This window comes from Pinus tabuliformis, chromosome 3_1, assembly GCF_031772625.1.
Source record: "Pinus tabuliformis cultivar Carrire ecotype Pingquan chromosome 3_1, CPIR1, whole genome shotgun sequence".
Taxonomy (NCBI): domain Eukaryota; kingdom Viridiplantae; phylum Streptophyta; class Pinopsida; order Pinales; family Pinaceae; genus Pinus; species Pinus tabuliformis.
The window spans coordinates 155,069,717-155,084,614 of record NC_142301.1 but is presented as its reverse complement, the minus strand read 5'-3'; the positions used below and the strand labels follow the sequence as shown (position 1 = coordinate 155,084,614).

Below are 14,898 nucleotides of genomic sequence, written 5' to 3'. Positions count from 1 at the left end.
CCCATGATTGTCCCAACCCCTGGTGGGCAATGAACCGTCCCACCTTAAAGAGGGGAATTCATTGCTATATCTTATAGATCATGCTCGAACCCCTTGAGCCCCGAGCAGTTAATCAAAGAAAATCATAAAAAGGCAAAGACATATAAAGAAGGGTGGAAAAATCAAGGTCATGGCACCTCATGTACCACGATTGCTCCCTCCTACACCTTATAAACCCAAGTGTGAGCTACCCTTATTAGCTACCCTCGTACCTCAGAATGTGACCCAAGATGTCCCTTCTCATTCCCTACCTCATTCACCTATCTGCCACATGCCACCACCTTTTGACGGATGTACCTTGAATATAGTATCTCTTGTAGATGTGTAACATCTCTAAACCATCATTTTTAAAATGCATTTTGTGACCGAATGAAAACGAATATCAGAAAAATAAAACATGGGTTTTTCTCAGAACGGGGTGAATTATGTTAGACAAGAGCAATTTTCTCAAATTCGTAACCATTTGAGATATTTTCGGGGTTCTTTGGAGCCTTATTTGCGAGGTTGCGTGAGAAGAACGTTTTCAATTAAATGCAGAGACAGTTGCGGCCATGATGGAAGGAGAAAATTCAGCTTTCTCCTGCAAACAATCCACCAAGAATCCAATCTCCCTAATCTATAGGAGGTAGATCCACCATGGATATGGGTATCAAATCTCATTTTTGTTGATCGTGCTTCAGCACTTACCTGCAAACAAAAACATGTAATGTGAAAAAATTCCAAACATTTTTTATGCAAATCAAAATCTGTTGGGAAGATCCGTTTTTCAAGTGAAGAAAACGATTTCAAGTTGAAATAAAACATTGCGTATGGTTTACAATAAGCAACACGTGTTTGCAACGTGTTTATCGATTCGAAGAAAGACGAAGATCTCACAGTCCATTTGTTGATTAACTTTTGGATAAATTAACTTCGCCACTCACAACACATTTGAAACCTTTGGCATAATGGTAATGTCTTGAGTTTGAAAGAGGTGAATGAAGAGTTCAAATCAAGTGGAGAAACTTAGTTTTTCATTCAACATTTTGACAGCCATACACTAATCTTTCAGCAAAATGGTTGGATTAGTTAAAATTATTGTCGAAAATCCTGGAACGCAACTTGCTGGTTTAAATGAGTTTTGATATTTACAATTGTGTGAACTAATGCTTATATTTTCAAGTATCATGCAGGAAGAGGAACTATGAGAGCACTTGATTTAATAAATTTGATTTTAGCTACAGAAACTGCGCAATTCTGCAGCTGAATAACAATCCTGTCACTGAAAAATACCATGACAATTTTCATTGTTTCACCCAAATTTCAAATCAACCTAACTTTCTCATACGACATCGGATTTTGACAATTCAAGCATCGTTGGAAATATCTCGACGAGATCTACACAATGAGAAAGCTATCATCAGAGTTTGAAACAGTAAAGAATGAAGAAATTGCTGAAAAGACACAATAGGTAACTTGAGGCACTAATTTCGAGACAGGTAAAAATTCTTTTGGTTTTCCTTCGTGGATTTGTTCTATTAGTATCAATTCTCAGTTTTTTTGTGTAAATGTCATAAATAGAGAGATTGATCACCTCTCTCTTATGATAAACTTACATTTCATTGCAGAAAAAGTACTAAGTTTTTGCAGGTTCCAGGAAGATAAACAGATGACCACAAGCAAACAGTGTCTTTTAAAGACCACATTTCATAAATACATCCTCAGAGCAACATCAAAGATCAGACTTCAAGCATGAGGACATGCTTTTGGGTAAGCCAAGGGGGAGAATTTCATCATATCCATCACATCATTGAAAAGCCTCTCAGAGACCACATTTCTTTCACAAGAAAATGATCAAAGCAGCAACAAAGATGAAACATCAATGCATGAGCACATGATGTCAGATCAGATTCATCACTTGAAAGCTTTCAGATGCTAGTCTCACCATTGCATTCCTCCTTTTTCAGTAAATTAAACCTTCATTGCATGCCCACTTCTTCAACCAATAAATTTTCATTCCATTTTCCTTTTCATGTTTTCAAATAAAACCTTGATCCACTATTCATTTTCCTTCACAGTCATTATACTTTCCTGCCTCTCTTTCACTAACCTGTAACCCAACAATAAAACATTTAGCTCCTCTACAAAGCTGATTCATTACATTTTCTTTCCATTTTTCAAATAAACCTTGATCCACTGCAAAACTTTTTCATTCATAGTCCTTCAAAATCATTGTTTCATGCTCGCGTTAGATGATGGAGGATTCCTTAAGGCCTCCCTTCTAACAAGTCTTGGCCTATCGACATCAACACATTATCTAGGTTCAAGGCTAGAGTCCTTAGTAGAACCTTGAGGCTTGTATGTGTTAATGATAGGCTCTCTCGCCGGCAATCATGGGAATACACCAATGTCCCTTAATTGTTGGATCTTGCAAGTGGCTCGACATCAGCTCATCTATTCGCCCTTCACAAGATGTACTTAGGTACCTTGGCACTCATTGACATTAATGGTGATTTGCCTCGCATTGGTTAACGACATTCATCAATGGTCGGTAATCCAATGACTTCTCTTCATGCTCGACATCGACACATTTATTCGCATGACTAGAATTGTACTATCGGTTTTGTAACGATTGAAGACTACATCATTTCAGCAGTTTGCAGCAGATCAATTTGTCATAACAACAATAAAGATTCAAACCTTGTCATCAACAAAGAGAACATAGAAGTAGATCCAAATTCCTTTGTTTACATACTCCATGATCCGACAGCATCAGCAGCCACACTCTTCAGCATCCACAACTCATGTACATTGAGGGTAAGTGAAGGTATGTGGTTTTCTAATTTTTAGTCATGCAATTCCTTAAAATGCTAAAAATTGTAACTTTGGAAAGTTCCTCACTTCCTTTTTCACATTGTCATATCTCTAGTTGGAGGGGGAATTCATGTTCATACCTCATATTCACATTTCGCGATATATATCACATTCATATTCCATTATCACCTTTCATATGTCATATATGTCCTTTATACACATGTCATCCTAACCAACATACTTTTCCAAACAACTACTATTGCATTATGATTCAAAACGTTACATGTTTTGCAAATGATGATCATAGAATGAATGGCTGATTAAATTTTTTCAAAGTCTTTTGATGCAACACAAAAATAACACAAGTATTGTTACATGAGAACCAATACTAATAAAAGTTGGTTGCCACACAAGAACCAACCAAAGTAATATGTTGCAATCAAACATTTTTCAAAAGGACACTTTGCAAAAGGAACAAAGTTATCAAATGATTATGCAAAGTTGAAAGAAGAATTAACATCAGCCAAAGTTCATATAAAAGCAAGACAATTCAAAAGATCAAATCATGATTAAAGTAAATCAATGCAATAGATTGCATGAGGACATGCAATAACTCCAGTTGGGGGGTATGTTGGGCCTCCAAAATATCTTCAAAATGTCATACACATTCACCTCCATTCTCATTTTATTGCCTCATTTCATCACCTTGTCATCACATAACCTTACATTTCCATTACCATATGGGTTCATATTTGTATTTTCCAAAGTTATTAATTTCAAGTATTTAAAGTGAATTTATGATTAAAAGTTAGAAAAATAACATGTATTTGCTTATACCTAAAGGTGGAATGAGTTTGGTGACATGTGTAGGTCATTTGGAAGCTTCCAAGGCATTGTTATGTGGCCTCCCAAGATCAAATTCGAATTTCAACTCAAGAGGTGGACCATATTCCAAGGAGAAATATCATGGAGATCTTTATGAGTCATGGGATTTGTATCTAGTATTTAGGGATAAGTTGAGACAAGTATGGATCTAGTAGATATTTAAGGGATCTACATTTATTGAGTAGATATCCCTAATTCATGTATAAATAGGAGGAGCATCCTTCAAAGGAAGCTAACAGTTGTTAGTTATTCATTAGCATTAGATTTATCATTCAGCATGAATAATATCATTTTCTTTCAATTATGAGTTATGAGTGTTGTGTGATTCTTAAGAGGTGGTAGTTGTTCATGTGTGCTCATTGAGGAATGGAAGGATCCCCATCAACCACAATCTGCATACAACTGTAACATAGTTTTATTTTTGTTATTTCCTTTCCTGCAAGTGTGTTTTTACTTTCATGCAAGTGTGATTTCATTTCCTAGATTGTCATTAAACTACTTGCTTTCTAAATTATCATAGTTTACTTGCTTTCCAGTTATTTTATATTTTCTTCTTATAGTTGTTCATAGATAAGTTTAATTCAATTTTCTTTGATTCTAGTTGTAATATGCATTTCCATTCTTTATTTCCATTCTAAACAAACCTCCTACAACAGTCTCATCTGAGGTCCCATATATTTTGGTTTGCTTCTAAGTTTACAAAACCCCCGGGTTGACAAATTAAATGACAGGGATTTAACATACAATTAAGTCACCCTACAAGGGTTATGGAGAGCAATCAACTCCCTCATAATGCCCCCTTTCGCACACAACTCCTTGAAGGCATTGGAGACATATTCTCCCCCATTGTCACTTCTCACTTACTTGATCTTCTTCCCTGTCTGGTTTTCTACCAAGGCCTTAAACTCCAAGAACTTGGTTAAAACCTCATCTTTCTTCTTCATAAAGAATATCCAAGTTTTACGAGAATAATCATCAATGAAAGTAACATAATACATGTGTCTCATAAGAGATGAAGAAGAGAAGGGTCCACACACATCTAAATGCACTAACTCCAAAATACCTTTGGCTCTGTTGTCTCGACCTTGAAAAGAAGTCTTGGCAAACATCGGTTGCACACTCCATTCTTGTCAAAATTGCATGTTGGTAATCCTGTGGATATCTGTTGAAGAATCTTTAGCGCCCCATGATGCAAGTGTCCCATGCACATGTGCCAAAGTTCTCCAATATCTCTACTATGTTCATCACTTGCCTTGCTGCTCAAGGCTACGCAAGTGTCAACCTGCAACTTGTACAGGTTCCTCATCCTCACACCTATTTGCTTCATTGATCCAGAAGCTAGGTGCTTGAGGTACGCCTTACCTCTGCTGAAGATGACATCATATCCCTTATCCTCAAGGGTTGCTACTAAAACCAGGTTCTTCTTCAACCCTAGAACATAGAGAACATCTCTGAGATGGAGAGAGTTCCTAGACTCCCTCTCAAAGCTAACAGTACCAACTCCCTTGGTTTCATACTTTCCATTAACTCCAAGCTCGATATGAACTTGCATGTCCTTCTCCTCTAGTTGGCTAAAATACTCCTTGTTCCTGGTCATATGGAAATAAGCTCCCAATGAGAAGTCTTTCTCAAACTGAGAAGCAAACCCATCTACCTCAATTAATGCAACAACAAGATCCTTACCAAATCCCTTATTTTTCTTTGTACACTAAGTAGCATAGTGCCCAAACTCATGGCAATTGAAGCACTTGAACTTGCTCAGATCCTTCTTGTCGCCCTTCTGACTAGACTCGCCCCTTCCCTTTTCCTTTCTTACCCTTGGCTTTACCAGCAAGAGAAAAATTCTCCTCATCATCTGTCTTAACTGATCTCCCTTCTCTGGTTCCTCTTCAAATCTCTTCTCGTATGCAGTCAATCCATAACCTCTCCCAACTAGGAAAGTTCTCTCTCCCACTTACAACATCCTGGAAGCCTTGCCAAGACTTCTGAAGTCCAAGTAAGGCAAAATTCACAAGGTCATGATCAGATACAGTGACACCCACGCGACCTATCTCATCTCAAACCGAAGTGAACTTCATAAGATATGTGGCGATGAGCTCTCCTTGTTTCATCTGGGTACTCCTTAGCTTCTCCTTAAGAGAAAGCTTCCTGACATCGTTGGTACTCTGATATAATTTTAAGATGGCTTGGAACATCTCATATGTTGTCTTCTTCTCATGGATGTGGGAAACTATATGACCTTTGACCCCTTCTAGAATAATCCTCCTTGCCTTGATGTCATTCTTATTATTTTGGGAAAATTGTTGGGGATCTTGAGGTGGTGTTATTGCCTGCTGGATAAATTCTCCCACCCCATTATCTTCCAACACTATTGTGATCCTCCCTTTCCAAGAGATGAATCTTGATGCCCCCTCTCTAATCAATGATCAACTCTCAGTCCTTGGTACACCATTCTCCCTGTCCAAGAAACTACTCTTCACAATTCGAATCTTTTTTCTCCAACAAAACTGATCTCCTTAGTGCTAGTATTTATTTTGTTCACTGCTCTAATACCATGTAGAAATTCCATGAAAATTTTTCTCTGCTTGAATGAAAATTTTCTCTACTTTAGTTGCATGAAATCATAACAGAAATAAACACAGTCACACAATAGAAAACACAATATTTTTATAGGGAACTCAACTAGGAAAACCCTCTGTTTGTTTGAGAATTTTATTGATAGAAATTTGAGCAATAGATATCTTACAATACAACTGTTCCAATAAAAAAAAAATATTGTTCTCTCTCTGCTTGTCCTAAACTTGAAACACTTGCAAGAACCCTAATCCTGCTCCTTGATTTCCTCCTAAATCCTTGCACATAAGCTGCTCCTATTATTTAGGAATTAATCCCTTAATTCTAGTGCAAATCCCAAGGAAAATGTCCACTACCAATCTTTGCACAAGCTTCTCTTGAATACGCTCTTCTTCTCACAAGTTCGATCTCACACAAACTCGTGCTCAATAATAATGATACAGTGAGTGCCTTCGTCCTCCTTATAAGCAAATCGAATAGGTTAAATATGGCAAGTTTTATTTCTAGAAATGGAACGTGTGATTGATGAATTAACTAACTCATGTAACTCATCTAGTCTAAATTTAGAACTTGAGACTTTTCACTTGTTTTTTTCCCAATTATAAGTCGCACTAGAAGACAACAAACTAAGCCTTCCACTCCAGCGCATAAGTCAAACTGCTTCATGAACTCATCTTGATTTTTAGGAACTTATCCTAATTTTTAGGGACACATGCATGTTAAAGAAGATCAACTCGAGGTCCTTCTTGACTAAGGCACAAGTCAAGAAGACCTTCACTCGCTACTTTTCAACATTTGTGAGAGTTTGGGAGATTCAAGGCTGCCACCACCATTGGAGAGCCAAAGAGGTAGGGTCTAATCCCATTTTTTTTTCCATGTAACATTTTTGTTTCTCATATGTTGAATAAATCTAGAATCTAGATGTTCTTATTCTCTTCTCCTACTCTTTCCCATTCCCTCCCTCATTGTATTGTAGGGAATAATCTCAAGCTTCAACAAACATGATGGGTATATGGCTTAGCCTTATCTTGTTGGTTCCAGTTTTTTGCTATGATGACGGTGTTGGGAAACAAAAGAAGTGATGAAGATGGTGAAGAAGTGGGTAATGGTGGATTAGGATACCCTGGAGAAGAGGAGGAGGAGTACCAAGAGGAAGAGGAGGAGGAGGATAATGGGAGTGAAGATGATGGAAAGAATAAAAGGGTAGACCATAAACCCTCGTGGAAATATGTTACAAGGCTTGGAGGAGGGAAAGGGGGTGGAACCACTAAATTTGTATGCCCTCATTGTAAATCTACTTAAACATGTTCATATACCCATCTCAAAAGGCATCTATGTGGAAAACTGCCATGGGATGGAAATAAGCAATTAGGAATCAAAACTTGTGCAAATGTGCCAACACAACAAAGAGCCAAATATACAAGGGAAAAGGAGGAACCACAATACAAATAAAAAAGATCAAAGGGTGAACATGACACCAGTAGCACACATAGAACAAGAACTCCATCAACATCCACCCATGGTAGTGGATTCGCAGTCACAAGCACAAACATCCCTTTATGGCATAGAAAAATATTAGAATTGCTTGATCAACGTTGTAGGGATGACATGGATGCAAAAATTTTCCGGTTTCTCCTTTCATGTGGTATACCATTCAATGTTCTTCGCTCACCTTATTGGCATGAAATGGTTTCTGCCATCAATGATGACCCTAAAGGATACAAGAGCCCTGGGTATGACAAAGCTAGAGCCGTGGGACTTGATAAGGAAAAAGCTAAAATAAAAAATTCTTTGGGTAAATTCATAAATGCTGGGAATAAACATGGTGTATCCATTGTATTTGATGGTTGGACAAATGTAAAAGGCAAGCCATTGATAAGTTTTCTTGGTGTGTTTGTTGTTGGTGTAGTTTTCCTTTCATCTCATGACTACTTAGATAAGTTCAAGACCAACATCAACATTGTAGAACCATTAATTCAAACAATTGAAAGTATTTGGCCATACAATGTCATCCAAGTCAATACTGATAATGCTTCTAATTGTAAGACAACGGGAGCAATCATTAAGGATAAATACCCCAACATATTGTGGTCTGGGTGGTTGGTTCACACAATGAACCTTTCAATGCATGACATTATTAAGATAAAGGAACCTTAATACAAATGGATTGGTTCATTGTACAAGAAAGGCAAGTAAATGATAAGATTTATTACCAATCATAGCAATGCCCATGGCCTTTTCTGCAGTCACTCAAAGTTGGAGCTATTGAAGATTGGAAAGACTAGATTTGCTATTTATTACCTCACTTGCAGACACCTTTTGAAGGTAAGAGAGTCATTGGCTGGCATGGTATCAAGTGAACCATGGTAGGTATTAAACGACAAGGTTGCAACCGCATCTGACAGGGAAGATTTTCAAGAGGTCGAGGCCACCATTCTTGATGGTCAGTTTTGGGCAAGTGTGAATAATGTTTTGCAGTTCATCAAGCCCATTTATAACATGATTTGTTTTGAAAATACAAATGCATCGGTGATTGGGGAGGTGTATGAGAAAATGGATATCATGCTAGGGAAAATCAAAGATATTGTTCAATCGAAAGATCTCGTCTTGTATGATCATATTCACAAACATGTGGTCAAAAGGTGGGATAATCTTGATGTTCCACTCCATGCCTTGGCATATGTCCTTACGCCAAAATACTACTCTCCATCATGGTTGATCAAACTTGCACTGGGGGGTGGGGTTAAGAGAAAACCACATACAGACACAAAGGTACAAAATGGGTATATGCTAGCATTAGACAAGTTAGTCCCTAATAGGGAAGAGTGTGCTAGATTGCGTGGAGAATTAAGCAAATAGTTCAGTCAAATTGGAGTTTTTGGTTCTTTGCATGCAATCAATGATAGAGATAGATGATAGGCTCATAGGAAGGGTGATAAAATTGTAAATGTTGCCATATGTCCTGCAACCCATAAATAAGATCTGGATTTTTCCCCTAAGAGGGTTCTCTTGTTGAAATGTTTTGTGTATTTCATGGAGTTTTCAGTATGTGTGTATGGATGCTTAGTTATATAGATTGTTCTCTTTGAAGTCAATCATTGCGAGTAATTAACCACATAGAAGATTAGCACATTAACTGATTAACTGTTTGACTCGAATCCATTGAGCACTTCTGACCTGCCCATAATAATATGGATCATAAGAGCATCTATATATAATTATAGATAAATATGAAGATAGATAGAGTGAGATAGGATGCCTTGGTTTAAATTTGATAAGAACGGTTGAGAAAAAGCAAAGGGATATCTACAATAGATTTAAAGGATTTGTAACCAACAAGCAATAATCAAAGACAAGTGAACATGAAACGGTTGTGTGGAAAAGTAATTAATGAAACACTGGACTGCAAATAGCACAATGCTTCAGTTTCTGATCTACGCACGAAAATCCTTTACGTAAATGTTTTAAGGGCTTGTAAGAATGGACACTTTTGAACCTACTCCTAAGTAAATATTTTTCGTTACCTAAGAATCTCATTTGGTCCCATTTAAGAAATTGCCATTGGCGTTAACATATTATAAATTTAATGTAAATGATAAAACAATATAAACTGTCAACAACTTCAATGAAGCTGAATAGAAATAGTAGGGAAGCTAGGCTGGTGCAAATGAACATCCGGACATCCTTGTCTTCTAAAGGCCAAGCCTAAGTTAATCACAACAATTTAACCGAAACTGAATATGTTCCAGCAAGGCAATTGGATAGCCAAAGTCAATCACAACAATGTAACCAAAACTGAATATTTTCCAGTAAGGCAATTGGATAAGCTTAGGTTATAGGATTTCCACTACTTGATGCAAGTGCGTGAAGTTTAGCTATTATTAAGGATATGTTTTTGGTATATCTATATATATATAAAAGATGTAAGGAAAGTTTAGGTAATGATGATAATATGTTACAGTTAAGGATATCCATAATGATGTATGGATTAGGTTCTTATTTAAAGGGATTGAGAGTTATTCTTTTGGCATAAAAAATAGTTCCATGATATGTTGAAGGATGTATAATATTAATAAGGGAAGAGTATGGAGTGTGTTGACAATTACTGGGGTTTATTTTTGTAGTTTTCCTTAGAATTATGAATCAGTATCTAATATCTCATAGAATATTAGATTTTTCTGTTGCCTCTGCCTTCGATTGCTATAATTTTGCTGGTTCTATGAATCTACTTCTTGACATAGTGAATAAATCTGTGTTGCAAAATATTGAAGCTTGCAGAGGAAGCAAGTTCATCCTCAGAAGAAGGCAAGGAACCTCACAGCTGCTGGTGCATCACATCACCTACTGAGAATGAAGAGAGATAAAATTGGTCCAAGCAACTTTATCCATTACTTGTTCCCGTAATGTGCTTAAGGTTGGTGAACAAACATGCAATAAATAAGATTCAGCTAGCAGATTACATTTGTATTTTGAAGCTACACACACGCAGCCTTAATGCAATATGAAGTCTAAGACATAAAGTAAAATAAGCCATAATTCCAATAGTTTTTGAAGATTGTAGTATGTGGATGTAATCTGTATAAAGAAAACACCTGCTAATTATGGATTGTCTAGGAAAAAATGAGTACTGATGTTGGTCAGAATTTGGTATTCTGCTTAGCGACAGAGGAAGAGGAGTTGTTTCACATAAGATAGACCGAGTAATTTTTAACTAAAATATGCCTACGAATACTGAATGAAAGATTAAACAAATAGATGATTTTCAAATGTACTCATACAGTTGATAGAAGCAATGAACATTGAGAAAAAAACGACTGGTTAATAATTTTTATCTACAGATCACATATTGGCAGAAGGGATTATTGTGGCAGTGTTCTTCCTTTGATCCTCATCTTTATAAGGAGCACGTGTTTCATCCTTGGAGGTTATAGTTTCAAATCTGGAGGGGATGTGTATGTGTTTCATCCTTGAAGGTTATATGTTCAAATCTGGAGGGGACAAGGTATGTACATCTCTATAAACCAAGTAGTAAAATACCTGCACGGAAGGGTTTATTTTCCACAAACAATGGTGATCTTATGCATCGATATTTGGCATCTAGCTTGTACAGCTTGAGTGGGCCTAATGGTTAAGACTCAAGAGCATGTGCTCCTCGTAAGAAAGGTCACAGATTCAAAACCAAATGTGGGTAGAATCTGTACATGTTGATAAATTAACATAAACCCAATGCAATATGGCTCGAGGGGTAGGCATTCCCACTCTGTACGATGTCTTGGCCCCTTTCCAAGTCACAAGTTACTGCTAATGGATTGTAAGTATTAAGCTCCACCTAATTTTTGGTTAAAAAAATTATTTGACATCTAGCTAGACAGTTACCTTAAAATTAGATTAAATTGTTGTTATTATTATCATTAAAAAAATGGATATGGATATAGATGTACCTCCAAAATTAAGTTTAATAGAACCGGAAGAGATTGCCTTGCTCAAATAAAGTCCTAGAATGGTTGCGTGCTTTCCGCCATATGATTCACCAACAATGAAAAGAGGGTTGTTTTGTACATCCCTATTTGTCTCCAAAAATCTTTTCAGAAAAGTTAACAAGTCTTTTGCTGCTTCTCCGTCTGATGTAACTGCCAATCTGCGATTTTCTACATAGCTAAAACCTGCAGAAAAGGAGGTAGCAATTGACCATCAAGATTAAATGAATCACATAGTTCCAATGCTTGTATTTCATTCTTATATTTATGTAGTTTTCTCAATTGCTTTTGAAATTGGAAGGTGAATTAAACCATTGAGCAAGCTTCTAATACCTGTACCAACAGGGCTGTCCTGCACACCATTGTATTTATCATTGTATGCAAAAATCACAGCAGCAGAGGGGAATGAGTTTTCAGTAGCTGAAGGTTTAAATATACAATGCCCAAATTGACAATCATTAGATTATTTAGGCTAATGGAAAATAAAATGCTGTCACGCATACGAAGAGCCTTCTCTCCAATTCTACGCTACTCATTTAGGCTCCATGGTTTTCCTACTGCATGACCAATTATGAAATGTATAAAATTACCACAAATAAGAGATGTGCTTTCTGCAACCAAGTTGAATTCCGAGGTCTCAAGTCTGTGTCCAGTGGTCCAATTTCCTCAAAATTTCCAATACCAACACCTGAAGCCCCCTGCAAAACGTACAAATCTTCATTTTAGAATCTAGACGAGTGCAGAGCTTATTCACAAGACATGGTTCTCTACTTTTATACTGATATTTAGAATATAGATAATAGCAAATGAATCCATTAGAAATAAATACAAAAGACATTTGCAATCTTATTTCTCTCTAAGATATTTCTCCCACAAAAACCAGAATCAACTAGGAAATTTCACAACTGAGATGTTCACATACAAAAAAGAGATCGTTAAAAAAACATCCTTATTAATCAGAGACAGCAACATTGCTTTGATTCTACTGCCTTGTGATCTGATAATCAGTGAAGAGTTCACTAAGTGAAATATCTTTTATGCAGTGATGACCAGAAAACAACATTCTTATTAAGTTTACTTGCAAATTCTAAGAGAAGAGGCCTTATAGACCAAGAGCATCTTAGAGGACATCAAAAAGCAAGCAAACAAACATAGAGATCTCATAATAACATTACCGGTCCGCCCTGCAACCATAGAATAAGGGGCCATGAATCTGTTCTACGTCCTGGACTGCGGTAAAGCCACCAAAAAATGTGGGCCTCTGCAGAATATATACGTAACAATTTGAAACAAAATTTCAGTTTTGGGCCAAACTTCTCATAAATGATCTTATTATTAGAAAAAACAAAAAGAGAAAATATATTCTGTCATCACATCATTGACAATACAGGAAATAATTAATATATGTATTTACTTGGCCTGACTTCAATATAACCCCATTCTTCGGATCCATCTGATGTTCCACTTCTGCTATCTTTTGCAAAGGCTGAATATCTGATGGAAAACAACACAACTATGACAAAAAACCATGCAGTTCTATTCCAGCCAACCATGTCTGATTATGCCTTATATTACTGATGGTCTTTGAAGTTGTTCACAGATTCCCTTTTTAATCTTTCTGAATCAAAAATTCATTTCGTACCGAGCCTCATGCAGTCCACCATTTTATATATCAATTCCGACTATATGACTCACTGTTCTGTAACCAAACAATGAGGTTAGCTGTCGTTGTGTTTGCTGTATATGACTTGTAGAGCGTCTTTAAAGGCAAAATCCATGAACATACGTGATTTTGCCATAATTATGTGTCTAGAAATCCGGTTGATTTCTATTTATGAAGTTACTGGGAGTAGATCGAGTGCGGGGCTCTAGTGATAGACAGATTCGGATTCAAAGGATATCCATAATCCATCACATGGGAACAAATATGAATTTTAGAAAAAAAAACAAAAAACTACATCAGTAAATTTTTTTATTATTTATATTGATATAAAAACTATCAGTGAGGTTGGATCCCTGGAGTTTTGAGGTTGTTAATTATTAACTTGGATCTATGGAGTTTTCATGTTGTTAATTACTAACTTAGACTTTGAGTTTTGATGTTGTTAATTACTAATTCACACTTTGGCCAATTTTGAGGTTGTTAATTACTGAATCGGACCTCGGACCTTTAGAGTTTTGGTATTTGAAATCGATTTACAAATAGTCCCACTTATACCACTTATGTTACAGTTAACTGTCATTTAACAGATGATATTAATATCCAACTCCTCTTTGGTATTGTAACTCTTGAAGTCATCCACCTATGCAAACAATACTGTCAATCAAGTGTAATTCTGTGTTCGATTACAGTGGGTCATAAATAGTCCAATCTTCATGTGCAGGAGATTGTCACGATCAAGTGAATCAACGCCAATCACAAATCTTTGAGTTTCACACTAACTCAGTGAACGTTAAAAATTATCGAGATCCTTGATTTTCATGCCATTGTTGAAGTGCAAATATCTCAAGGCTTTAGATTAAATACAACATTGCAAGGCATTTGAGATGTGTGAAATTTTGGATTATGAAGTATAAGCAAAACATTAGTTATTTGTTATTCTATTTTTTCATCAATATATATTTTTCTAATTATATGAGAGTTTCAATTTCAATATAATAATTATAATTATAATTATTTATTAATTTAGTTATTTTTTATTCGGTAGTTATGTTATTATTATTTTTTTAAAATATTTTTTTCCTATAATTTGGTTGTTAAGAAATTTTATAAATTGAAAAATAATTTAAAGATTTTGATTTTAGATATGATTATAGATTTTTTTAATTTTAATTATTTTAAAAAATATAACATAAAAATAAATTTAATTAGGTTAATTATAAAAATAAAGGTTACATAATAACTAGTACCTTCGTTAATGTAAATATAGCTTAATTAAATTAAAAAATGATAAAAACATAAATAGTTCATCACAAAAATAAAACAACCAATAAAATATTTTATTGTTAAATGCTATCACAAAAAATTAAGAAATATGATTAATTAATATTATTTATATTAATATATATACACTTATATCCATATATGTATGCTTTATTTTATATATATATATATATATATATATATATA

General features: G+C 35.6%; 1 protein-coding gene across 1 annotated transcript in view; it reads right to left on the bottom strand.

Annotated features, from left to right (window-relative positions):
* LOC149186257 (serine carboxypeptidase-like 51) overlaps positions 1-14,898 on the bottom strand; it is a 129,933-nt gene that overhangs the window by 73,427 nt on the left and 41,608 nt on the right. The window contains exons 4-8 of the mRNA XM_089409278.1: positions 13,183-13,262; positions 12,944-13,029; positions 12,359-12,466; positions 12,102-12,120; positions 11,733-11,954 (exon numbers count right to left, since the gene is read on the bottom strand). Of these exons, the coding sequence (XP_089265404.1) occupies positions 11,733-11,954; positions 12,102-12,120; positions 12,359-12,466; positions 12,944-13,029; positions 13,183-13,262 (515 nt within the window). The remainder of the gene's footprint in view (positions 1-11,732; positions 11,955-12,101; positions 12,121-12,358; positions 12,467-12,943; positions 13,030-13,182; positions 13,263-14,898) is intronic.